Source organism: Caretta caretta, chromosome 10 (genome assembly GCF_965140235.1).
Source record: "Caretta caretta isolate rCarCar2 chromosome 10, rCarCar1.hap1, whole genome shotgun sequence".
NCBI lineage: Eukaryota > Metazoa > Chordata > Testudines > Cheloniidae > Caretta > Caretta caretta.
Window position 1 is genome coordinate 50,274,305 of NC_134215.1, and position 24,674 is coordinate 50,298,978.

At 40.2% G+C, this 24,674-nt stretch overlaps 1 protein-coding gene and 1 long non-coding RNA gene across 3 annotated transcripts in view; one reads left to right on the forward strand and one right to left on the reverse strand.

Moving 5' to 3' along the window:
• The first annotated feature begins 337 nt into the window (after positions 1-337).
• The window catches only part of ETFA (electron transfer flavoprotein subunit alpha), a 45,933-nt gene continuing 21,596 nt past the window's right edge, over positions 338-24,674 (forward strand). The window contains exons 1-9 of one of the 2 annotated variants that reach the window (XM_048867904.1): positions 338-474; positions 4,541-4,690; positions 7,035-7,116; positions 7,225-7,307; positions 9,628-9,727; positions 10,958-11,068; positions 12,233-12,337; positions 13,116-13,184; positions 14,899-14,981. In XM_048867904.1, coding sequence (XP_048723861.1) covers positions 436-474; positions 4,541-4,690; positions 7,035-7,116; positions 7,225-7,307; positions 9,628-9,727; positions 10,958-11,068; positions 12,233-12,337; positions 13,116-13,184; positions 14,899-14,981 — 822 coding nt within the window. In that variant the 5' untranslated portion in view covers positions 338-435. The remainder of the gene's footprint in view (positions 475-4,540; positions 4,691-7,034; positions 7,117-7,224; positions 7,308-9,627; positions 9,728-10,957; positions 11,069-12,232; positions 12,338-13,115; positions 13,185-14,898; positions 14,982-24,674) is intronic. The other variant, XM_048867905.2, reaches the window with a different exon arrangement.
• Positions 17,946-21,399, reverse strand: LOC125644254 (uncharacterized). The gene is made up of 2 exons (XR_012670206.1): positions 19,484-21,399; positions 17,946-18,502 (listed from the first exon to the last, which is right to left on the reverse strand). It is a non-coding gene; the product is annotated as an uncharacterized LOC125644254 (long non-coding RNA).

Sequence of the window (24,674 nt, forward strand, 5' to 3'; positions counted from 1 at the left end):
TGGCCCAAGCTGTACGTTTTTGGCTGTGAATCTAACCGTTTCTCAAGCTGGGGTCTCGATTTGTGCCTAAGTCTAGTTTTGCTAACTTTTCCTCCCCTGAATATGAGCGATGCACCGCACACACTGACCCATGGACTGCAAAGCTGCATCAAGGCGCAGCCACGGCAGGGCCTGGGGGCTGCTGTGTTATCGGGCCTGGAGTCCGCCTCGAGCTGCATTTCCCCATCCCGCACCCCCAACGCGCGCCGCCCCGGGAAGCCAAAGAGCCCAAGAAACTTCCCGCCGCCTCTGATTGGCTGCGCGCGCAGCCAATGGGGGAAGGCAGGATTCCAAGTCGCGTTGTCCCTCAGCAGCTATCGCGAGATCGCCGCCTTGCCAAGCCGGCTCGGGTGCGTGCTGCTGGGGCGGGGTGAGAGGGTCCCGGAGGGAGTCGCCATGTTCCTGGCGGTCGGAGCTCGGCGCCTGAGGCGGGCGGTGAGTGCGGCGCGGCGCGGCGGTCGGGGCCCACTCTGCAGGGAGCAGCGGCACCGCTTCAGCGCCGGGCGGGGGAGCCGTCCCTCCCCCCTTGGAGCCCTTCCCGGGGCTCAGGCGGCCGGTCCCGCTTCAGCGCCGGCTTCCCCCCACCCTGTCCGTCCTGGGGAGCTGCCTGGCTCGGCCCGGTGGCCCCGCAACTAGGACTGGGCCGAAGGTCACCCAGAGCCAGGGAGACGCCAGCCGCCCACAGGGCTCTACGCCCTTTGCCCGCGGTCCTAGCCACAGCCTGGGGCTGGCAGGCAGCTCAGGAGGGCACCTAGTTCATCCCCTGCAGGGCCAAGTAAACCCAGACCATCCCTGCCAGGGGGTTGTCCGACCTGTTCTCAAAGCCCTCCAGTGCTGGGGAGGTTGGAAGCCTGTTCTAGTGCTTAACTCTCCTTAGAGTTGGAAAACTTTTCCTACTATCTAACCCAAATCTCCCTTGCTGCAAACTAAGGCTGTTACATCTTACCATGCCCTTGGTGGACTTGAAGAACAATTGATTACTGGTAGGTTTTGGGCATCATTTATGACAGCACAAGTGAGGAAAAGGGAGAGCAAGAGGTTTGTTTGGTCTAATTTATGTTGCATTATGCAAAAGAGTCCCCCTCTCATACTTTGGAAATCCTTGACGAGTTCTTCATCGGTCTATGGAGATGTATTTTTATCTCACTTCAAATAACGGTTCCCATCAAATAAGACATTCATCTAATAGCAAAAGTCTAAAAAGTTGTGCTGGTCTGCATTTACTCCGAGCAGGAATCCAGGACTCTCATTTTCAGTGATTAAAAACCTTGTGTAGCCCATTGATGAATGAAAATAAATTTGCTGCAGCTGTAAAAGACTCTTGGTTTTAGTGATTGGATCTTCTAAGAGTTTATAAAATGTCATGTTGATAAAAATAGCAGTGAGTGGGAATATGCCTTAGTACCACAGTAAAGTATATTTGTAAATAAGAGCACAAAACAATGCCAAGGAACCTGGACTTTCAACTTGCTAACTGCAGAGGAAGCTCCAGTGGCCTGTTTATATAGGGATAAGGTATAATCTATTTGTTCTACAGTTCAGTTGAAACTAAACAGACGTAAAAGACCAAATTCACCACTGTTGCAAGTGGATGTGACTCCACTGATTGAAATGAAGTTGTGACCAATTGATTTTAGTGAAGTTTTGTGAGGTCATTTGGATGGTGAGAAGGAATTTGCAAATATTGGTGACTTTCTTTCTGTACTAAAATCCTGGACTCTCCATTGGTAGTAAAACACATTTGCCTCCTCTTTTTATGTCATCTAGGTTTCAGTGCCTTTAAAAAATCAGGGAAACAGCCAATTTGAGGCATTCTAGAATATAATTTTCTACTTAATGCAACTTTTATTAAGCTACTTTTACCAATTAGGATATATTTAAAATGGAGAAACTACTGATAAACCCGGTCATAGTCTTAAATTAGATTAACAGAGGTGTCCGCTGCAAGATAGGGTATCTTGTTGGAAGGGGGGAAAATAATCGAGAGACGTCATACATTTCAGAGGAGCTCTTTTCTGAATGAAGAATCCTGCAAATATCTAAATAAGAAGGTAATGGTAGAAGAAACTTACTAAAATTAGGCAGCCACAGGTCCTATATCCAAAACCAGTTGATTTCTAATGTGTGCTAAGGAAAACTCCACTTACTCCCCTACAAGTAAATAGGGATGATTGATAAGACATTCTAGGTAAGGCACTTTGGTGGTAGGATGGCTATATGATATTAGTATTTCAATGACTCCGTTAGTTTTTGTCTTAAATTAGTGCTCTAATAACTTTGTAAAACATTGTTCTGTGCTTACTTTATCTCCAGGTTACATGTTAGAGAGTTAAAATAATGATACTTCACATTGTTTGGATAAAGTTATGCATTACGTATTTCTGAGTTTCTGTTTTTATTGGGGTTTTTAAAGTTTACAAACATGTAAATGCTCAGTATTGGTATTTTTACCCAACTGGGGATGCAAAAAACCTGCTAGTTCTCTCTCTCTATGATGGGGTGACATCAGAGAAGAAAAATGTTTTGGATGTTGGTTCACTCTTTTTGTGCTGCTTCCAGCTCCTTGTCTTGGCCTTAAAGTTTGAAGGGTAAAAGCTGATGACCTTTCTCAAATTTCAATTATGCTTTTTTTATTGCACAAAAGATCTTCTTAGATCTATTTTGGACTCAACATATCTATACATTCAATACTATTTCCCACCTTTTTATAAAATTATTTGAGATCCTTGGATGAAAGATAGTATAAATGGAATTTGTATTTTTTCTTCATGCTAATAGACCAGTATTTGATTTTTCTAATAAATAAGAACATAAGAATGGCCAAACTGGGTCAGACCAAAGGTCCATCCAGCCCACAGGGCTGGCTCCAGCTTTTTTGCCGCCCCAAGTGGTGGGGAAAAAAAAAAAAAACCCAAACAAAAAACCCCCGATTGAGCTGCTGCCGAAGTGGAAAGGAGGGAATGAATGAAGGACTTGCCGCCGAAGACCTGGATGTGTCGTCCCAATAACTGACGGAATGCCGCTCCTGTCTATTGACTGCCCCAGGCACCTGCTTCCTTCGTTGGTGCCTGGAGCCAGCCATGCCATCCCAGTATCCTGTCTACTGACAGTGGCCAATCCCAGGTGCCCCAGAGGGAGTGAATCTAACAGGTCCCTGACTCTAGGGAGTGTTCTCGGAGCAGGGGTAAGAAGTGGCACTGTGAAGGCAGCTGATACCTCTTCCCTTGTACCCTCCCATACAGTAATGAAGATCTTGGAGGATCCTTTTGGGTGCATTGTCCTTGTGAGGCTATGTGGCACTAGGTGTGCAGGAAATACCTGGTTACTATTTTATGTGGTCTTATGTGTTGATAGTCAGGGAGAGTCTTAAATATATCATGATTTAAATCCTTTGGAAAATAATGCAGGTTTTTTTTTTAATGCACTCTGTTAGGCAACCAATCCATGTAGTGAATCAAAAAGGCTACCTGCAATAGTGTTCTGTGATTTTGTGTATCATTTGTGAGAGGCCAGTGCTTGGCTACATTAACCTCTTGTATGAAGAGGCTGTAGTCAAACTAAACTGAAGTATTAGTGAAACATAGTAACAACGTTTAGAATCCTTTGTTTCATTTCAGTTTGATTCTCTTTCTGTTTTTGCAATTTTGTTTTGATTTATGAAGTACTCCAGAACTAGTTCTAATGAATGACTGGAGGGTATAGTAGGTAGGTTGGTCAAGTGATTATTTCAAGTAGCCATATTGGACTGTGATGGGATATTGTTTGAATAATCAGAAAAGGGTTGAACGTTTTATTTTAAAATGTATTACTTAGATTCAAGTCTGATACAGTCCAATAGACTTTTTTATTATGGTGTCTTTAGACTGCAAACCTGCCTAAGATTCTAATTAGTTTGTTTTCACAATTCCCAACAATTAATAAAGGCAAAGTAAGAATACAGTATTTTTAAAAAATAAAATAAGCACAGGTTCTTTCGCTAGGATTTTAGTCAAAGCTTTGTTTGAAAAAAATATTTGTTTCAAGCAAATAATTATCTACTTGCCTTATAGGAGTGTGTCCTCTGATTCCCTCCCATTGTGTCCTGCTTTTTTCCCTTGTGGATTTCATCCTACAACCATCCAAATTCTTAAATTACTTCCATGTGCTGAACAAACCATTTAAGGCATTCAACCAGGCTGATCAATTGACCTAAAATATCTAGTTTATGAAATTATCACTAGTCCTTACCAGTATCTTCTTGTCCTCTCAAAATGGCTATGCAGTATATAGCCTGAAGTTCAGAAGATTGTCACTTGCTTAGTGCCTGGTACCTTCAAACTACTTTATTAAAAAATATCTGTTAGTTCAGTTGGTCTGTTCAGCATTACTGGTTAATGTAGTTTTGTACAAGTGAAATGTTTTCTATAAGGCATTGGGTGGTCTTTGTAAAATATTATAAAATATTGTTTGTTCCTTCCACATTTAATGTTAACGCTGTGGTTTTTTTCTCTCCTTTTTTAAGGCCTCATTGCTCCAGCGATTTCAGAGTACATTGGTAATCACTGAACACACAAATGAGTCTCTTACACCCATTACGCTAAATGCTATCACTGCAGCAAAGCAGCTTGGAGGTGAAGTATCTTGTTTAGTAGCTGGTACCAACTGTGACAAGGTAAGAAACCTGATTATTTTTCTTTCTAGATGTGTTTAAACAAAGTAATGACTACCATTAAGTAAACCAGACAAGACTTGGGTCAGTTTCAAGAATGATGTCCAAGTATGAGGAGCTATGCCAATGGTCACTAGTCCCAAGGAAATGTCCTGCATTTAAACTGTTGCTCTTCTAAACTGAAAATATGCGTATAGGTGGTGTTTTGTTTTTTTAAATAAGAGACCATGCTAAAAGAGACTCTCAACTTAAATTCTGTTGTTTTTTTTTTTAAATGAAGTTTTTGTAAATCCCAAGGCCAATAGAAATGTTAAAATTCCAGTTTAAATAGCTATTTTAAAACAAATATTCTCCTGTAAAGTTTGAAATCCAGGTATTACAGCACTAAGAATCTGAAAGCAAAACTTGTTTAACTGACTTTTATTGTCCATTCTGTGAAAACGTCAAAAAGTAAACGGAGCATACAGAATGACAAATAGAACTTTTTAAAAATCTCACTGTTAATTAACAAAGGTGTTACTAATGTAAGGATGTGTTTACAATGTATGATTAAGATGTTAATGTTTCCTGACTTTAAAAGCATGCTACACATTGGAGAACTAATGTCTTGTGTGCTTGCCAGTACTGTTGCTTGAATCATCTCAAGAGTCTATAGTATACCAGTTTTGTTACATTGTCACTAAGGATTTTGAGAATAGCCTTTTAGCACTGACACCTACATGTCAATACACTTTAACTTCATAAGGACTGTGGAAGTGGTGATGATCATGTTTGATAATTTGTAAAATTAAACTGAGTTAGTGCTGAAATGTTTCTCTTGTAGTGATAAGTTTTATCTTAGGCAGAGAACCATACACGTGGCAAGTGACATTAAAGTTGTGGCATCCTCTCCAATCGCAAATCTCAGGAGAAGGGATTATAACTAGACTGTAAAGACTGGTTTTAAATTTAAACCTGACATCCTGGGTCTGAGACCAAGAGCAAACATTTACTGAGTTTGAGAATAATCTGTTTGGTTCATGTTTTGTAACGCCTCCATTTGCACCCCTTTTATTTTGGAGACTTTTTGCACTCATAACTAAAATGTGATGTGTCAGACTTGTTCTTTCAATACTCCGTGTGTTGTGTGTGGTGATGACCCAAGTTATTTTAGAAAATGATACTGCATATAAGGTGAACTTTCTTTTTAAAATTGTAAGAATGTGTACCGATGGGACAAAAAAGTTATAATACATAAATAACTGTTATGTAGTGGCCACTTTTTGGTTTTCTCTCTTACAACCCTAGTTTTGGGGGGTAAAACTGGTCTTCAGGAAAGCAAGGAAGTAGTGTTGTTTGGGGCAATGCAAGTGTCTTAACACAGTTCTATCAGTCTACCTCAGTTGATTTGCAAAAACCCTTTTGTAGCTTAAAACTTGCTTTTGTGTTTATAATGTAGCAAAAACATAACTGCAGATCTGAAGCCTACAGCAATTCAACAGCTAATGATGTCAGACTTCAGTACAAACGATTTCTGCTGTAATTAACAAGAGGACTACATAACCGCTTATTTTCCTTAGCACTTGTAACATAAGGGCCTGTATCATTGAAATAAATGGCAAAACTCATTGATTTCAGAGGAAGTAAGATTAAGCTCTTGAATAATTAGATTAAATCAGTTGAAGCAATAAGCTGACTGTTTTTAAGAGTAATTGTTGATCAATTTTATTATAAATCTTGCAGGGGTTCTCCTCCGCCTTTTTTAACTCGGATCCCACCTTAGAATTGTTTTTGAACTTGGAGGCCCCTCCACGACCAGATAGCAGTGCCTTTCATTCAAATTTGCCCTGCCCACTGCTTCATCACAACAAGGAGTGACTGGGCCAAATTTGAGTGTATGGCATTGTTGGCATTTCAATTTTACTATAATTACTGAAATATTTGAAGGCTCGCTGTCCCACCCCTGTTGAGAAATGTAGTTCCAATGTAATAACATAAGGTTATTGCACGCTACTACATGAGGCCAACATGTCTTATGATGGTTTCTTTTGCAGTTTTTGTCTTATTTAAAAATTGTGTGTGTTTTTATTGGAGAGGCAGCATAGCCTAATGTATAGGCACTGGACTGGGAGTCAGAGACCTGTGTTCTGGTCAGTGACAGAATTCACTGGAACAGCTGTGTGACCTCAGGCAAATCTAGGCTTCTGTTTAACTCCTGTCTTTGTCTTTTCTATTTAAATTGTGAGTTCTTTGGGGAAGGCACTCTCTTACTATTTGTTTTCACAGTGCCTAGCACCCTGGGGCCCCAAGCTCATTTGGGCCTCTAGGTGTTGGTGTACTACTACTACTAATATTTTTGTAATCATAGGTAGCAGAAGAGCTCAGCAAAGTACAGGGCATTGCAAGAGTTCTAGTGGCTCAGCATGATGTATACAAAGGATTTCTACCAGGTGAGCATTATTTGTATACAGCTGTTGGCCAAAAATAGTCTGGTATCATTCTTAGCAATGAAAACATAAATGAGACTGTTGTAAATTGTGACATATATTTTTCCTCAGAGGAGCTGACTCCATTGATCTTGGCAACTCAAAAACAGTTTAATTACACACACATCTGTGCTGGAGCATCTGCCTTTGGGAAGGTGAGCAGATAAGAGAAACACAAATCTGTAGCATGTAAGAGGCTAAGAGCCCATTACACGTAAGTTTGAGTAGGAAATCGGTGAAAGACTTTTCATATATTCTGTAGCCATGCTGGACTTTTCTGAAATGTTACAACAGTGTAAAAAAGCATTTTAAAGCAAGTATTCAATTTTAATTTATTAGTCGTAGTATAAATTTTGCTTTCTATGTGGATGTTTAATAAAACAAATAGGAACTAGAGATCTGAAACCATTATGCCTTCTGAAAAGAGAGAATAATATAAAAAACTAGCTGTGGTAGCTCTTACTTTAAAGTAAATATTAGCTTCTTTCTATTCAGTTGTGTGGTTTGCATTGATGAAGGAAAGCATGCATGGCTTTTAGCACTAAACTGTTTTGTTTTTTTTTACACATGTCTATGGAGTAATGCAGACTAGAGTGTAACATTTTTTTTAAATTGTGCATGAAAACCACTAACTCCGTTTTTTTAAATATATTGTGACAGGGTCAGGCCAGATGGCTACAGGAGAGTGAAGGCAGATATATTAGCCCCAGGTTAAGCAGGTCCCTTTCCCCTGGGTAAGGTAACAGGGAAAGTTCCAGAACAATCAGGAACTTTCTGGAAACAAGGCAGACAGGCTGATTAGAACACCTGCAGCCAATCAAGAAGCTGCCAGAATCAGTTAAGACAGGCAGGCTAATCAGGGCACCTGGGTTTAAAAAGGAGCTCACTTCAGTTTGTGGCGTGCGTGCGAGGAGTAAGAAGCGCAAGAGGCTGAGAGTGAGAAGCTGTACTGCTGGAAGACTGAGAAGTACAAGCATTATCAGGCACCAGGAGGAAGGTCCTGTGGTGAGAATAAAAAAGGTGTTGGAAGGAGGCCATGGGGAAGTAGCCCAGGGAGTTGTAGCTGTCACGCAGCTGTTACAGGAGCCACTGTAGACAGCTGCAACCCACAGGGCCCTGGGCTGGAACCCGGAGTAGAGGGCTGGCCTGGGTTCCCCCCATCCCTCCATTTTCCCCCTACTGCCTACTTGATACTGGAGGAGTTGAACTGGACTGTGGGTTTCACCAGAGGGGAAGGTCTCTGGCCTGTTCCCCGATCCACTAGGTGGATCAGCGGAGACTGCTGGGATTGTTCTTCTTCCTTTCCCCATGCTGGCCAGTGATGAGGCTAACTGAATGAATGGCAGATTTGAGCCACGAAAGTGACCAAACTGAGGGCTGCTGTAAACCTCTGAGGTGAGCAAATCCGCCAATAAGCGCAGGACCCACCAAGGCAGAGGAGGAACTTTGTCACAATATATATACTTTTGTCTTTCACATAAGCATTCCATGAGTAATTTGATCTGGTTGCCCTTAGATGAGCTTTCACTTACAATCAGTATCAGTCTTTATACGTGATTTAGTTTCATTCATAGAGATCTTTAGATGCTTTTTGTCCCAATGTAAATTTTCTTGGCAGCTCTGACTTGATATTTAGCCAGCTAAATATGGTAGCTTAAGCTTTCTTGTTCTAAGGTCTTTGTATGAAGAGCCTATTCTCCTAAGGTCTAACTCTGACCTATTTGTTCACATTGAGTAGTAAATTTCAATGTACCTATTCCTGTAATAAGGTACTACTTAACATGACTAAAGGTACCAGAAACATGCCTGTATTTTGTGCATGTTGTACCAAGTCAGGAGGAAGAACTTAACCCTTGTACTCCTTATTACATATAAGATTTGTGCTGCTTCTATATTTAAAAACATCAGGGAGGATGCTAAGTACACATTTTGTAGTCAGCTATATACTAAATAAGAGTCTTTGTTAATTTTGTAATTTTAAGATCTTGTCAGTTGGTGGGTTTTTTTGTCTGCTCAAATACAGATTTGTTCCTCAGTCTTGGTATTTGGGAACTAACTTGGAAATACATTTAAAAAAAAAAAAGTACTCGTCAAAGTCCAGCAATCCATAACTGTCAATTTTGTGAGCAAATGGCATCTATATTCAGTTTTAAACTATTAAAGCAAATAAGCATCATAATTCAACATATTGAATTAAGGGTTTACTTACTGTAAGTCTCATAAAATTTCTAATGTTGTTACAATAATGGCCTTTCATTTGACTGCACAGGCTACATGAGTAGCCATACTAGAAGACTATGGTTGTGTGTGCCTCCTCACACAGACAGCATTGTATAAAAGTTAAAATTAGGGCACTGAATGTATCTTAATTATAGTTCATATGCCAAACAGATTTATTTTAACTTTCCTTACATATTTAGGGTACAACCTGTCAGCATTTAGAACATTTTTCTAACTTCTAATTTAACTTTTTAGAATCTTCTTCCCAGAGTGGCAGCTAAACTTGATGTTGCCCCTGTTTCTGACATCATTGAAATTAAATCACCTGACACTTTTGTGAGAACTATTTATGCAGGTGAGCAATACAAGACTGCGTGTATGCTGTACAATAACAACCTGATCCTGCTTACCTGTGTTATCAAAACTCCCATTAGTACAACTTGGGATGTGTAAGGAATTTTTCAGGATAGTGTCCTAAATCACAATGGTAACCAGAATGAAACTAGAAAACAGAAGTGATTTTTGTGAAAATACATGGAATGTCACTTGGTACTATAGGATTGCAGCTCAGAAAGCAGAATTAGCATTTTAATTACCAGTCTCTGGTGATGTTTTTCATACATATTGTTTTTCTCTGTTAATGTATTTCTGAACAGATTTTGCAAAATATAAGACATTCAGATAACGGTCTGACTTTATTTAATATGGCTAGCATTAGTTCTGATTTCAGATATCCGTAAGGTTATTTTTCTTAGTTATGTAGACATTGATCTGATTATTTGTAATATTTAATTGACTTTCTTTAGTAATTATTTGCAATCTTTGCTTCAATCATAGTTCTCTAATGGCTGTCTGATCCTGTGTTTTAATTTTTTTAAATTGAGACATGAGCTCATTAGCCTGTTAGTTAAATTTTATTGTGAAAGGATTTTCTTTCTTAGCCTACATGGTATCTTGTGATAATTGTGATATTGCATTTGAGACATGACACAGATGAATTGCAATGCATTTTAAAGTTGTTTCCTTGTAATTCACAGGTTTCAGATTTTTTTTTAAATGTGTAGCTGATATTCTAGCTTTACTTTCCTCTTCACTGTTCCCAACGCTGAGAAAGATTAAGTCACTTAAGATATCCAAAACCAAATGTTTAGTGTAGTGGGATTGATTTTTTTCTCTCTTGATTAAGTCATGTGACAGTTTAAAAGGCCTGTTCATGAAATGGAGGCTTTTCATACTCTGTTATGAAGTTACAATCCTGATCTTTGAAATGTTAAAAATACCTAAAAGTGGAGAGCTCATTTGAATGCAGTCATGGTGCTCTGATCAGAAAGGGGAAAGGCACCCTCTGCATACTGGCATGTTTCTTAACTCTTGTGTGATAGGAAGGAAATGTTAAAATATTTGTAAAATGCAGTTTTAAGCCTCCTGATTTTCTAATTTTGATGACCTAAAACTGCAATTTTAGGGAGATAATCTTTGTGTGTGGTTTTTTTTACACTGCATTTTCCTGCTAGAAGCGCTAGTATTTCTTGTGATTCACTGATACTCTGTGATCTGTTTTTTTGCAAAATGCTCTCTTTCCTAGGAAATGCTCTGTGTACTGTGAAGTGTGATGAAAAAGTAAAAGTGTTTTCTGTACGGGGAACCTCTTTTGAAGCTGCCCCAGTGAGTGGTGGTAGTGCTAAAGTAGAAAAAGGTGGGTGCTTGCTTCGATAGATTTTCATCTTTTGGTTTTAGTTTTGTGCAAAGCATAACTTGAGTTTATCACGTTTCCTATCAAAGTAAACTAATTATCATAATCTTTGTATTGTGCTTAAGAGCTCGTACTTTCTAGTTTTGCCAGAAAAGGAAAGAACATATTGTCTGTCCACCTGCCTTTTCTCCTCTTCTGATCACACCTGTCTTAATAACAAGTAACTATTTCACTCACTATGCCTGCTCTTTGGCCTTGTGCTGCAGCAATCTTACAAGTTGTCTATATTTAAAGTTGAACCAGTTTAAGTTTAAATTGCTTTAAAAACGAACTTGGTTAAATTGGTGCAAAACAGTGTGAACATCCACAATTTGATTTTAATCCAGTTCTATATCAGTTTAGCTTAAGTTGATTTCTTATCACATAAAAATAAATTGATAAACAGATTTAAATCAGATCGAATATCCCAGATGTGTTTTGCACCAGTTTTAAATAAACTAGTTCAAAATAACACTTTCAGTGAAACCAGTACAACTTTGAAGGCCCTAGTCACAAGAGTCCTTTCTTGGTCTGGGGCCATTCAGTACTGTTCCATGCATCTGCCAGAGGGAGGCAGTAGCGCCATGATAAGTATTGCTTTTTCTCCTAATGATAATATTCAGGGATGTTGAGCTACCGCTTCTGAATCCTTCTCCAGCATTGACCTTGTCAACTCCACTCTGATCAGTGAATATTACCATGTTACACTGTCATGACATCACTTAGCCAGCTTGACTCTCTCCCTTTTAATAATAGTTGAGCTGCTTCTGCTGGGGAGATACACGATGTGTGTATATTACAAACCTTCATTTTAGTCCAGTTTAATACACAAAGTGAAAATAGTTTTCAGTAAACTTTGCATGTAGTACTACAAATAAAATTTAAATGATGATATACAAGTGTGAATATGGAGGTAAGCTATCTTAGTGGCTAATAAATGGACTTGTAGTTCAAAGACACTAGAGCAATTATGAAAAGAATTATTATGGAGGCATATGAATAGAATCAGTGCTGGAATGGATTCCTGTTGACTTGGTTTCTTATGTAGTACTTTAGCTTAAAGCAGAGAAAATATTGCAGTTTTAAAAAATTAAGAAACATATACTTTTTAAAATATTGTGACATAAGCAGTAACGGCTCCATCACCAGTTGGTCAGTCTGAATGGATTGAGCAGAAGCTAACAAAAAGTGATCGGCCAGAGCTCACGAGTGCAAAGGTGGTCGTATCAGGTGGTAAGTAGATAATATTTAACTAGTGCTGAGTTTCAGGTAAACTAATAGCTGTAGCAGAACTCCATCTTTGACCTGTTTCACTATGTCTAGATATTATTTTATTTACAGCATGTGGCTCTCTTTGGGAAGAGGGCAGATGCTCTATCATGTAAACAGCAAACTATGAAAGCTTGTAACAAATGCTGACAAATATTTTAAGGTTGTCATCACATTTAGCAATTCTGCAAATTTAAAGAGATGCATGCAAATATTTTTAGATCAAAATGTGACCTACATTAAAATTAATACAACCAGTGTACAATAGCTCAAGAATTATCTGTTAGTTTAAAAATTCATTGCACTACCCCGAGCAAGAAAATAAAAAGCTACATGATGTATTTTTATTTATTTTTTTGCTCTGCAATAGGAGAGCTATATAACTAAAGCCAGCAGAGGGAGCACAAATTGATGACAAATTCTGTTCCCAGACTTTAGAGAGAATTGATGATGCTGTTGACAAATAAGGAGGCAAACAAGACAGGGCAATGTTGATGCATGGATAAGAAATAACTACATATTAATCAAATATTAATAGGGCAAAATCTGTATGAATTTAAATTTTTATTTTCAAGATGCATAGGGGTGCTAAAAACTGAGTAAAATGTCAAAAGTACCCTTTGCAAAAAGTACTTGAGTGCCTCTGTGAATACGAGTATTAGTAATGTGTGTCATGTATGCATATGTTCTCTATTACAAGGTATTACTGAATATTGAATGTCTATTTTTTTTTACCTTTAAGGGCGAGGTTTGAAGAGTGGTGACAACTTCAAACTGTTATATGACCTTGCAGATCAATTGCATGCTGCAGGTAAAAATTTTTTTTTCTTGTTCTGATTGTGGGTGTTTGAAACAGACACAAAAGAACAAGGCTTGATAGCATTAGTGTTTTTTGATTGTCTTTAAATATCCCATCCAACTACTGATGTAAAATTGTTTTTTGTCTAGCCACGATGGTCGTCTTTGCCATTGATGGCATCTTAACACTGTAAAAAGGAAACACTCTCTTTTCTTCAGGCTGCATGAGTTTTGGTGGAATATCCGAATAGTACCTTGTAAGCAGAAAAACTCAACAAGGGGAAATTTTTCATATGTATTTTTAAATGGCAATATCACTTAAAGTTTTGGATTCAAAATTCCTTTGCTTTTTACAGCATAGGTCTTCAAATGCAGACAGTCAATTAAAATGGAATACATTAAAGTATAATTATGAATGTCTGTGCTAAATGTAAATTTGTGACTGTTCATGGTTTTAAAAAAAAATCAAAGATTAATATTGGACATTGTAACATTTTAGTATTTTGTTTGGGTAGATGATGAGGTGGCCTGTCACTAAAAGGGGTACCCTTTAACTTAATCTCGTCCACTAAAAAAAGTGAGTTAAAAATAGTTTTAGATATTGCATCTTCCCCAGAGCTCTCCTGACAGTTTTTGTGGTTTTTACAGTCAGATTTTCTATTTTATTTATTTTTTTTTTTTTAAAGTCTTTCCCCTCCGTTAATCTAGGATACAAACAGGAAAAACTGACTCTGCATAATGTGGTGGCAAAATATACGAAGTAAAACAGTATTTTTTCTTTATTCAGTGATAGTAATTTTTAGATTTTAAATGTAACAATAATAAGCAGTTATTTTCAAACATGGTTTTGTTCTAAATTGACCTGTTAATTGACTTTCAGGCAATGTTTAGACTTGGGTTGACCAAACTTACTGACTCTCCAAGCCACATACGATAATCTTCAGAAGTTCAAGAGCTGCAGGGCATGCCTTCCAGGGCTTGAGGCTTCAGCCCTGCGGGGCATGCCTGCTGGGGCTCAGGGCTTCGCCCCCACGGGGCACGCCTGCCAGTGCTTCGGCTCCGGTCCTGCTGAAGCCCCAAGTCCCAGCAGGCATTCCTCAAGTCCCAGCATCCCCCACGAGGGGTTAAAGCCCTGAGAACTCCCTCCCCATAGGGCAGAAGCTCCTATCCCCACCACAAGGCAGAAGCTCCCTCCCGCTATCTGGTAGGTGGAGAATGAGAGGAGGCCAGCGGGGGGCTCTGAGAGCCGCACTTTAACTGTAAAAGCTGCATGCGGCTTATGAGCCGTGGTTTGGCCACGCCTGGTTAAGATACTTTAGTTTACAAATAAAAGAAAAAAATCAAATTTAAGCAAAATATTTATAACTGACCTCTTATCTCTATGGGAGCATGATATGATATGAACATATCATACAAGGTAGATGAAGAGTAAGGGAAAGCACTTGTGTGCAGATATTTTTTTGATAAAGTGAAGTGTGGAAATCTGCCAGATTTAAATATACAACTCTTTGGTGGGAGGAGTAGGGATTTCCTGTTTCTTATGAATGCATTAGCACTTAATAACTGGAAATTTCAATCAGTGGCACAGAGGGAGTACTATAAGAATATAATCATAGGAGGGAAATTTTCAAATGCATGCCATTGCATGGGACTCTTCACTAATACACAAACTAAATTTGGCTTACTAATATTTTAAGAGAAAACACTGAAAATATTTTTTCAACCAGTTGGTGCTTCCCGTGCAGCAGTTGATGCTGGCTTTGTTCCCAACGACATGCAGGTTGGACAGACAGGCAAAATAGTAGCACCAGTAAGTATGGAAATACCTATCTTTTTCATAAGAGAACTGTATGTATTCCTCATCATTAATAAAAATATAATCCTGTATTTCTAATGTAATGCATATAATGAGTCAAGATTTAATATTGAATCTAGCAGCAGCATCCAAGTACCTCCTATAAAAAAGGCACCTTGCATTTTTAAGGTCACAACAGCAGAACTCCTGGTGTAACTTTTTTCCACTTACTGTTCACCTGAAATGTTCTGCAGGTTACCTCAGGTGTCTGTGTGAACACTTTGCATCTTTCAAGGAGAAGTCATTGACTTACTGAATGCCATCATTGCTGGCATTGGCTGCTTCTTCTGTGGACGATCTAACTTCGTTAACTAGTAATTTTGTAGCTAGGCACTTTAGTGTGCATATGAGGAACAGCTCTGTAATGACATGGTGTTCTAAGCTCTTAGGTAACTCTTACTGAATTGTTGCACTGTGTGTTAAGCAAAGCTTGTGCAACAGATGAAAATGCCAGAACGTCAAGCATCAGAGAGCCTGTTGGATTACAAGTTTATGGGAGATAAATAAGGAATGTTGACTATATTGCAAAGTGCTAGTTCAGGGACATCTCAGCTGTGAAATGGTTTATAAATGTAAAGGATTATGGAAGCATTAGAGTGCATTCTAGAGACAAGGGCTCTAGTTTGTGTTTTTTCAGCTTTTTTGATCTTCAGCCCTAGAGGCAGTTATGAAAAGTTGGAATAGAAAAGACTAATTTTTGGAGGGAGAAGGCTCACTCCAGATGACTGGTCACATCACCAACTTGTAAAAGGTATAAGAAACTCATATAGTCTTGGTGACCATAGTTAGATTATCAAAATAATTTGGAGTGAGTAGACGAGGTTTACTATTTTGTCAGTAAATGAATCTTAATTGACGCAACCATGTGGATGTAAATGAGACAGTTAAGAAATCTTTTATCAGCGTTTTGCTTTATTTACTCTTATTTCTTTAAATGCTTTTAAAAATAAGCAGTTGTATAGAGCCATTAAAACTTAAAACTCTTTTTTTAATTGAAAGAATTGTTCCAAGTTAGCTGTAGTCCCAAATCACAGGTGAAAAATGCAATATACTGTAATTTACAGATACATTTTAAAAATAGTTGATGTAAACTGGAATTTAACCAAACTGAACTGATAGTAAAAAGATTAGAGTTACTAATTTGAAGAAAGAATTTTGTACCATAATGCTTGCATACCATAGGCCATGTCTACGCTACGAAAGTACTCTGATTTTACAGAAGTCGATTTTTGGGAACAGATTGTATAAAGTAGAGTGCATGTGTCCACACTAAGCACATTAATTGGGCGGTGTGCGTCCACAGTACCATGTCAAGGGTCGACATTCCGAGCGGTGCACTGTGGGTAGCTATCCCACAGTTCCTGCAGTCCCCGCTGCCCATTGGAATTCTGGGCTGAGCTCCCAATGCCTGATGGGGCCAAAAATTTGTCATGGGTGGTTATGAGTAAATGTCGTCAGTCAACCCTCCCTCCCTCTGTGAAAGCAACAGCAGAAAATCATTTTGCACCCTTTTCCCTGGATTGCCCAAGCAAATGCAATAGCACGGCAAGCGTGGAGCCCGTTCAGCTCATTGCAGCAGTTATGACCATTGTAAACTCCTCGCGCGTTATTGTGTAGTTTATGCAGAACCAGCACCTGAAAAACCAGGCGAGGAGGCGAAGGCACCGTGGTGATGAGGACATGAACACAGATTTCTCTAAAACCGTGGTCTCCGGCAGTTTGGAGATCATGGTGTTACTGGGGCAGGCTCATGCCATGGAACGCCGATTCCGGGCGTGGAAAACAAGCACAGAGTGGTGGGACTGCATAGTGTTGCAGGTTTGGGATAATTCCCAGTGGCTCTAAAACTTTCGCATGCATAAGGGCACTTTCATGGAACTTTGTGACTTGCTTTCCCCTGCCCTGAAGCGCAAGAATACCAAGATGAGAGCAGCCCTCACAGTTCACAAGCGAGTGGCAATAGCCCTGTGGAAGCTTGCAATACCAGACAGCTACTGGTCAGTTGGTAATCAATTTGGAGTGGGCAAATCTACTGTGGGGTTGCTGTGATCCCAGTAGCCAATGCAATCACTGAGCTGCTGCTATCAAAGGTAGTGACTCTGGGAAATGTGCAGGTCATACTAGATGGCTTTGCTACAATGGGATTCCCTAACTGTGGTGGGGCTATAGACAGAACGCATATCCCTATCTTGGGACCTGACCACCAGGGCAGCCAGTACATAAACCTCAAGGGGTACTTTTCAATGGTGCTGCAAGCACTGGTGGATCACAAGAGACGTTTCATCAACGTGGGATGGCCGGGAAAGGTTCATGACGCTCACATCTTCAGGAACTCTGGTCTGTTTAAATGGCTGCAGGAAGGGATTTACTTCCCAGACCAGAAAATAACTCTTGGGGATGTTGAAATGCCTATAGTTATCCTTGGGGACCCAGCCTACCCCTTAATGCCCTGGCTCATGAAGCCATACACAGGCACCCTGGACAATAGTAAGGAGCTGTTCAGCTATAGGTTGAGCAAGTGCAGAATGGTGGTAGAGTGTGCATTTGGATGTTTAAAGGGTCGCTGGCACAGTTTACTGACTCGCTCAGACCTCAGTGAAACCAGTATTCCTATTGTTGTTGCTGTTTGCTGTGTGCTCCACAATCTCTGTGAGAGTAAGGGGAAGATTGAGGCAAATCGCCTGGCTGCTGAATATGTGCCGCCAGACACCAGGGTAGTTAGAAGAGCACAGCAGGAAGCGCTGCGCATCAGAGAAGCTTTGAAAACCAGTTTCTTGACTGGCCAGGGTTCTGCGTGACGCTTCTGTTTGTTTCTCCTTGATGAAAACCCGCCCCCTTGGTTGCCTCTAAATTCCCTGTAAGCCACCCACCCTTCCCCCTTCGATCACAGCTTGCTTGCAAAGGAAATGGTCACTATCGTTTAAAAATCATGTGTTCTTTATTAATTGATTATAAAAATAGGGAGATAACTCACAAGGTAGCCCGTGTGGGAGGAGGGAAGGAAAAGGCCACTTTAAAACTTCTTGAATGACAGTCTTCTGTTGCATGGGCTGTCCACTGAGGTGGAGTGGTTGGGTGCCCGGAGCCTCCCCCGCCGCGTTCTTGGGCGTCTGGGTGAGGAGGCTATGGAACTTGGGGAAGAGAGAGGGTGGTTAAACAGGGGCTGCAGCGGCAGTCTGTGATCCTGCTGCCGTTCATGAACCTCCACCAGATGTCGGAGCATGTCCATTTGATCCTGCAGCAGCCTCAGCGTTGCCTCATGCCTCCTCTGATCTTCCTGCTGCCACCTCTCGTCATGTTCATCGGCCACTTTCCTCTACTCTGCTATTGTGTCCCTCCGCACAGTCTGCTGAGCTGTCAGTGCCGGACGACTGCATGAGCTCAGAGAACATTTCATCGCACGTGTGGTTTTTTTCACCACCTTATCTGAGATAGCCTTTGGGATGGAGGAGGGAGGCTTGAAACATTTGCAGCTGCTGGAGGAAAAAAAGGGAGTGAAGTATTTAGAAAGATACATTTTACAGAACAATGGCTATACTCTTTCACGATGAACAACACTATTCACGTTACATAGCACATGTGATTTTGGTACAAGGTCGCATTTTGCATCTTCTATTGAGTGCCTGCGGCTTTGGTATTAGAGATCACACACGCAGGGCCGGGCAACAGAATTTGGCTTGCAGGCGGCCATGGTAAGCTGTAGTCTTCCGGCTTCTGCAGCCTTCAGAACAGCAGCGCCCTCCTCTCCCATACCAAGCAAAGCACGTTGAGTTGGCCATTTAGTGCTGCAGTTTTCCTGTTAACATGCAGCAGTGGAAACAAAACTAACCCCCCTCTTTCCCCCATCCAATTCTCTGGAATAATTGCTTTACCCCTCACCCCACTGTGTAGATCAGGGAAGATCCCTGCTAGCCAAATGTGAACAGCTCAGCACCAAGGCTCCTCTTTTCCCCCCTCTCCCTCACCACGTGGCTAGCTGCGGGGAGGATTTATTTTCAGCCACAGGCAAACAGCCCAGCAGGCATGGCCACCTCTGAATGTCCCCTTAATTAAATTCCCCTATTTCAACCAGGTTACCATGAATGATATCACTCTCCTGAGGATAACACAGAGAGATAAAGAATGGATGTTGCTTGAATGCCAGCAAACTCTGGGACCATACGCTGCCAGGCTTTGTCATGCAATGATACCAGATTACTTGCTACTAGCATGGCGTGGTAAAGTGTCCTACCATGGAGGATGGAATAAGGCTGCTCTCCCCAGAAACATTCTGCAAAGGCTTTTAGAGTACCTCTAGGAGATGTCCCTGAAGGATTTCCGCTCCATCCCCAGACACGTTAACAGGCTTTTCCAGTAGCTGTACTGGCCACGAATGCATCCCAAGTCCTCAGGGCTACTTAATCATTAAAAAACGTTTGCTTTTATAATATGTATTATATTTAAAAAGGTACACTCACCAGAGGTCCCTCTCCGGCTTGGTTGGGTTGGGAGGGTATTTCAGTCAGGGTGATAAAAAGATCCTGGCTGTTGGGGAGAATGGTGTGCTGTGTCCTCTCCTCAAGCTCGTCCTCCTCCTCTTCATCTTCCCTGTCCGCAAAATCCTCAGGCATGGCAGAGAGTACCCCATCATCAGAGTCCACAGACGGGTGGGGTAGTGGTGGCGGCCCCCCTTAGAATTGCATGCAGCTCAGTGTAGAAGCGGCATGTCTGGGGCTCTGTCCTGGAGCGTCCGTTTGATTCTTTGGTTTTCTGGTATGCTTGTCTGAGCTCCTTAAGTTTCACACGGCACTGTGTTGCGTCCCTGGTGTACCCTCTGTCCCTCATGGCATCGGAGATTTTTTGAAATATTTTGCATTTCATCTTTTGGAACGTAGTTCTGATAGCACGGATTCCTCTCCCCATACAGCGATCAGATTCAGTACCTCCCCTTCGGTCCATGCTGGAGCTCTTTTTCGATTCTGGGACTGCATGGTCACCTGTGCTGATGAGCTCGCCTGACCAAACAAGAAATGAAATTCAAAAGTTCCCGGGGCTTTTCTTGTACACCTGGCCAGTGCATCCGAGTTCAGAGTGCTGTCCAGAGTGGTCACAATGGTGCACTGTGGGATAGCTCCCGGAGGCCAATAACTTCGAATTGCGTCCACACTAACCCTAATTCAAAATGGCAATGTCGATTTTCCCTCGTTGGGGAGGAATATAGAAATCAGTTTTAAGAGCCCTTTATGTCGAAAAAAATGACTTCGCTGTGTGGATGGGTGCAGGGTTAAATCAATTTAATGCTGCTAAATCCGACATAAACTCGTAACGTAGACCAGGCCTTAGATGTGAAGGTCTAAAAATGCATGTACTTGACCTCTTATGAATCTTTCCTACTGAAAGTTAACTAGTTTAAGCTTGTAGTCACTTCGGTTCTTTAGCTAGAGAGTGTGTCTTTGTAGCTGAAGAGGAGGTTCACCTAGAAAAGTAATATAATTGGATTCTCTGAAATAGAATAAAGGAGTACTGGATACAGAACAGTCATCGGAAAGGGGTGACGGCAACCTTTGCTATGAAGACAGTTTAGCAGGAGCCTATAGTACATTATATTCTGAAAGTTTTTACTTGAATGCAGTCACAAAGTATCCTTGTATATTAACTAATCACATTACTCGACTTCTTGGTTTTCCACTCAGATTAGATAGAATTGAATTCTGACTTAAATCATGCATAGCTGTATTTGTTGTAAAAAGCAGGAAATGACTGCTACAAGAAACTGCTGTAGTGTGAGATGTCTGTGGTTTTCTGTGCTTTTTAGTTTCTAATGGGGAAAGTGTTTCAATGTGTGCTTTAGCTATTCTATTTATACCTGCTTGCATAGCCCCAGTGCGGGACTGGGATGGATCTGGAATTGGGTTTGTTGTTTAAGGACTAAGAAGGTGAAGACTAATTCTGAGAGCTTAGAGGCAGGGGAAGAAGTGTGTGAGTCTCGCTTCTTATTGCCTGCTAATGTGGGGGAGGTGCTTTCATCCTGTTAATTGGTGAAGCAGGGAATGCTCTGAGATACTTTTTTCTCTCCTTATTTTTTTTTCCTGTGGATGTAATGAGAGGGGAGAAATTTTGGTCCTTGACCCTTAATTTTTCCTTGACTGACTGACTACAGATTTAAGAACCCAGCTTAGCTAGGCATCACGGGACACACTGTGAATCCCCACAGCCTTATGAGGTTATTTTTTGCACAGTTAAGAGCTTTTCTGAAATGCTAATATGCTAATACATGACCATATGGCCAATTGTATTGTTTTTTAAACACATTCTTCTTGGAATGTTCCTAGAAAACCTTTCACTTTTCTTCAGTGACTGGAGAAATTAGTTGAATAAGAAACTCAAATACAAATTTCAGAATAGCAGCCGTGTTAGTCTGTATTCGCAAAAAGAAAAGGAGGACTTGTGGCACCTTAGAGACTAACCAATTTATTTGAGCATAAGCTTTCGTGAGCTACAGCTCACTTCATCAGCCTGTCATTATGGAAGGCACCGAAGTTAGCCGTATGGAGTGGAAATCTATCAACTTCATGAGGCATCCGATGAAGTGAGCTGTAGCTCACGAAAGCTTATGCTCAAATAAATTTGTTAGTCTCTAAGGTGCCACAAGTACTCCTTTTCTTTTTTCAAATACAAATGTTCCATTATAGACATGAGACTTAGCTCTGTGCAGTATATTTTATGGTACACTTTAACTTTCACAATAGCTTTGTGTTTGTAAAATCATGTACTTTCATTCTTGAGTTTCGTGCATTTTCTGGTTGACTGGAGCTTTGGTGATGGTGCTCTTGTATAGTTTTGAGTTGTTGTCCCAGATTTTTTAAGACATTGGGGTTTATTACTTTAGTTTAATGTAGACTTTGTTATTGTTGTTTCCAAATGTCTGTTACACTAGCAGTATTTTCTTGAAACTCTTGATATCGAAATAAAAACTCCCCTACTGGGCATTTAAGTTTATGGATAAGGAGGCAAGTTGTGTTAAGATTATCTGTGAACTCAGAGTTTCATGGTCTCTGTGTATATAATGTCTTCTGCAGTTTCCACAGTATGCATCCGATGAAGTGAGCTGTAGCTCACGAAAGCTTATGCTCAAATAAATTGGTTAGTCTCTAAGGTGCCACAAGTACTCCTTTTCTTTTTGCGAATACAGACTAACATGGCTGTTACTCTGAAACCTCTCAGAGAATATTGTTAGGCATAAGCAGTAGCATGTGTCTGCTGAATCTTAAGCTAGAATTCTTCTCACTAATTGAAAAATCCTATATATCCAATTTAGTTTAATTTAGTGACATGAAACCTTATTTTGTGTTCTTTGCTTTAAGAATATGTTGTTTACAAAAAGACGCTCATCTTCTATTACATTGACCATGTAAAAATTCTGCTAATAGATGGAACTTGTTCCTTGATATAAGTACCATGTGCTGTCCCTGTTTTACTAGGTTTTTCTTTTTCTTTTTCTTTTTTAACTCTTTTTAGGACACTCAAGTTAAGTGGTTTTGGATACTCAATTTGTTAAAGGTCTTTTTGTGAATGTCTGAATATTTATTAGACTTTTTTAGATTATTGTAAATATTCATTACACTAATATAGTTGGGAAAATTTACTGCATTCCCAACCAGGTGAACTTATTCTTGCAGAACTGATAAGGGAATTTGGTTCTGAAGCACAGACTTCAATTTACGTAATTAAAATATACCCCCCTGCATAGATGTTCACAAAAAAATAGTGTGTAGGTAAATAAAATACTGTTTTTATCAACTGTTTAGATACATGAAAACAAGTACTTATGTCCCATTTATGATAGTATCCCACTTAGAAAAGAACACCTTGGTGTTTCATGGAGATTTGAGCTATTAGCATTAGCAGAGTTGCTGTCCTATAATGGTGTGTAGACATGTTCTTGAACTGACAAATGGCAGGATTTTCTATCAAGTACAGAATTTTCAGTCTAGCATTTAATTATTAAAGCTATTGAATTTTGAAGCTGTTAAACTTGTAAGCTCCTACATAGACGGCATAGGAGGGCCAGCAAATTGTTGTAAACCTTTTATAATGTCCTGCAAAACCTTGAAGTTGGGGTGGCTGGATGAGGGTTAGAGAAGCTATAGGAGAGGCAGGTGATGTGGCCTTCCAGCCTTAAAGATCTGCAGGAAAGAGATCAGCAGGTCCCGCAGAGGTTTGGTGCCTCTCTGCTACTCCTCTTCACAATGGCCACATAGCTTCTACAAAAGCTGTGCTGCCATTGGCTAGGCCTTCCATTTCTCTGGGCAAATGTGACAGGATACAAGTCCAAAGACATACTTTAATGCTGCTTTAGGTATTCAAAGGGAGAATATGGTATCCCTTAGTTTCTCCCCCTCTTGCTCCTGACTTTGTCCCCTGAAACTCTATGGGAGCCTGCTTCCTCTGTAGATGCTGAAACTGTTCTTCTAGCAAATGCTGGGAGAGATGATTCTAAGGAGAGCAGCATGTCCTCTGCTTGAAGGAGTCCTCTCTAGTTTTAAATGGCAAGTGGAGTGGTCCTTGGGAAAACCATGAAAGCTGCCCCTTCAGAATCTAAAATGATCTCACTACTAAGAAGAAGCTATCCATTTGCCCTTTCATCCCATTATCTCCTCTTGGGACTACCCTAAAACTCCTCTCTCTTTGATATTGACACTTTTCATATACTTGTAGATAATTGTTCTGTACTTATTAGCTGTCATGTATCCAAACTATTCAGTGGGATTTTTTTCCAGTCTTTTCTTGCAAGTTCTCCCATCCCCTTAATCATTTTTGTTGCTCTAATAACAATAATTAATAATAATAATAAAAAACAACCCTACCAAAACAATTTTCCAGTGCACATATTTCCCCCCTCTGCAGGGGAGGATTGGAACAAATGTGACTCATGCATAGTCACATTGCTTAATGCACTACTGGAAGATGCTCAGATACTGCGGTGATGAACATGATATAAAAACCTAAATAAAATCAAGTAGAACTCCAGTTTCAGCTCCCAGCTTATCCACATCTTTTGCCTAGAAATTGATGCAGTACACTACGTGCAGTCTCTTCAGTGTTGAGTAGAGAACTACCTCTTTATAAAAAACAAACAGGTTGGATTTTCTTTTTTCAGCCACCATATGCTATATAGGCTGCTCTTTGATTTTGTTATACACCAAGGCAGCTTTTAGAGTAACAGCCGTGTTAGTCTGTATTCGCAAAAAGAAAAGGAGTACTTGTAGCACCTTAGAGACTAACCAATTTATAAGGTGCTACAAGTACTCCTTTTCTTTTTGCGAATACAGACTAACACGGCTGTTACTCTGAAACCTGTGTGTATATAATGTCTGCTGCAGTTTCCACGGTATGCATCCGATGAAGTGAGCTGTAGCTCACGAAAGCTCATGCTCAAATAAATTGGTTAGTCTCTAAGGTGCTACAAGTACTCCTTTTCTTTTTACCAAGGCAGCTGGGTCTCTTTCCATTATTGCATGAAATATCTCCTCCTAACAATCTTTGGAGTGAGATTATTTTTACTTAACTATGATAGGTTGCATTTTCGTGTGTTGAAACTCACTTTATTTCATGATCCTTTTTCTAACCTCCTTAGACACATTTTATATTATTTCACAGCTGGGTTAG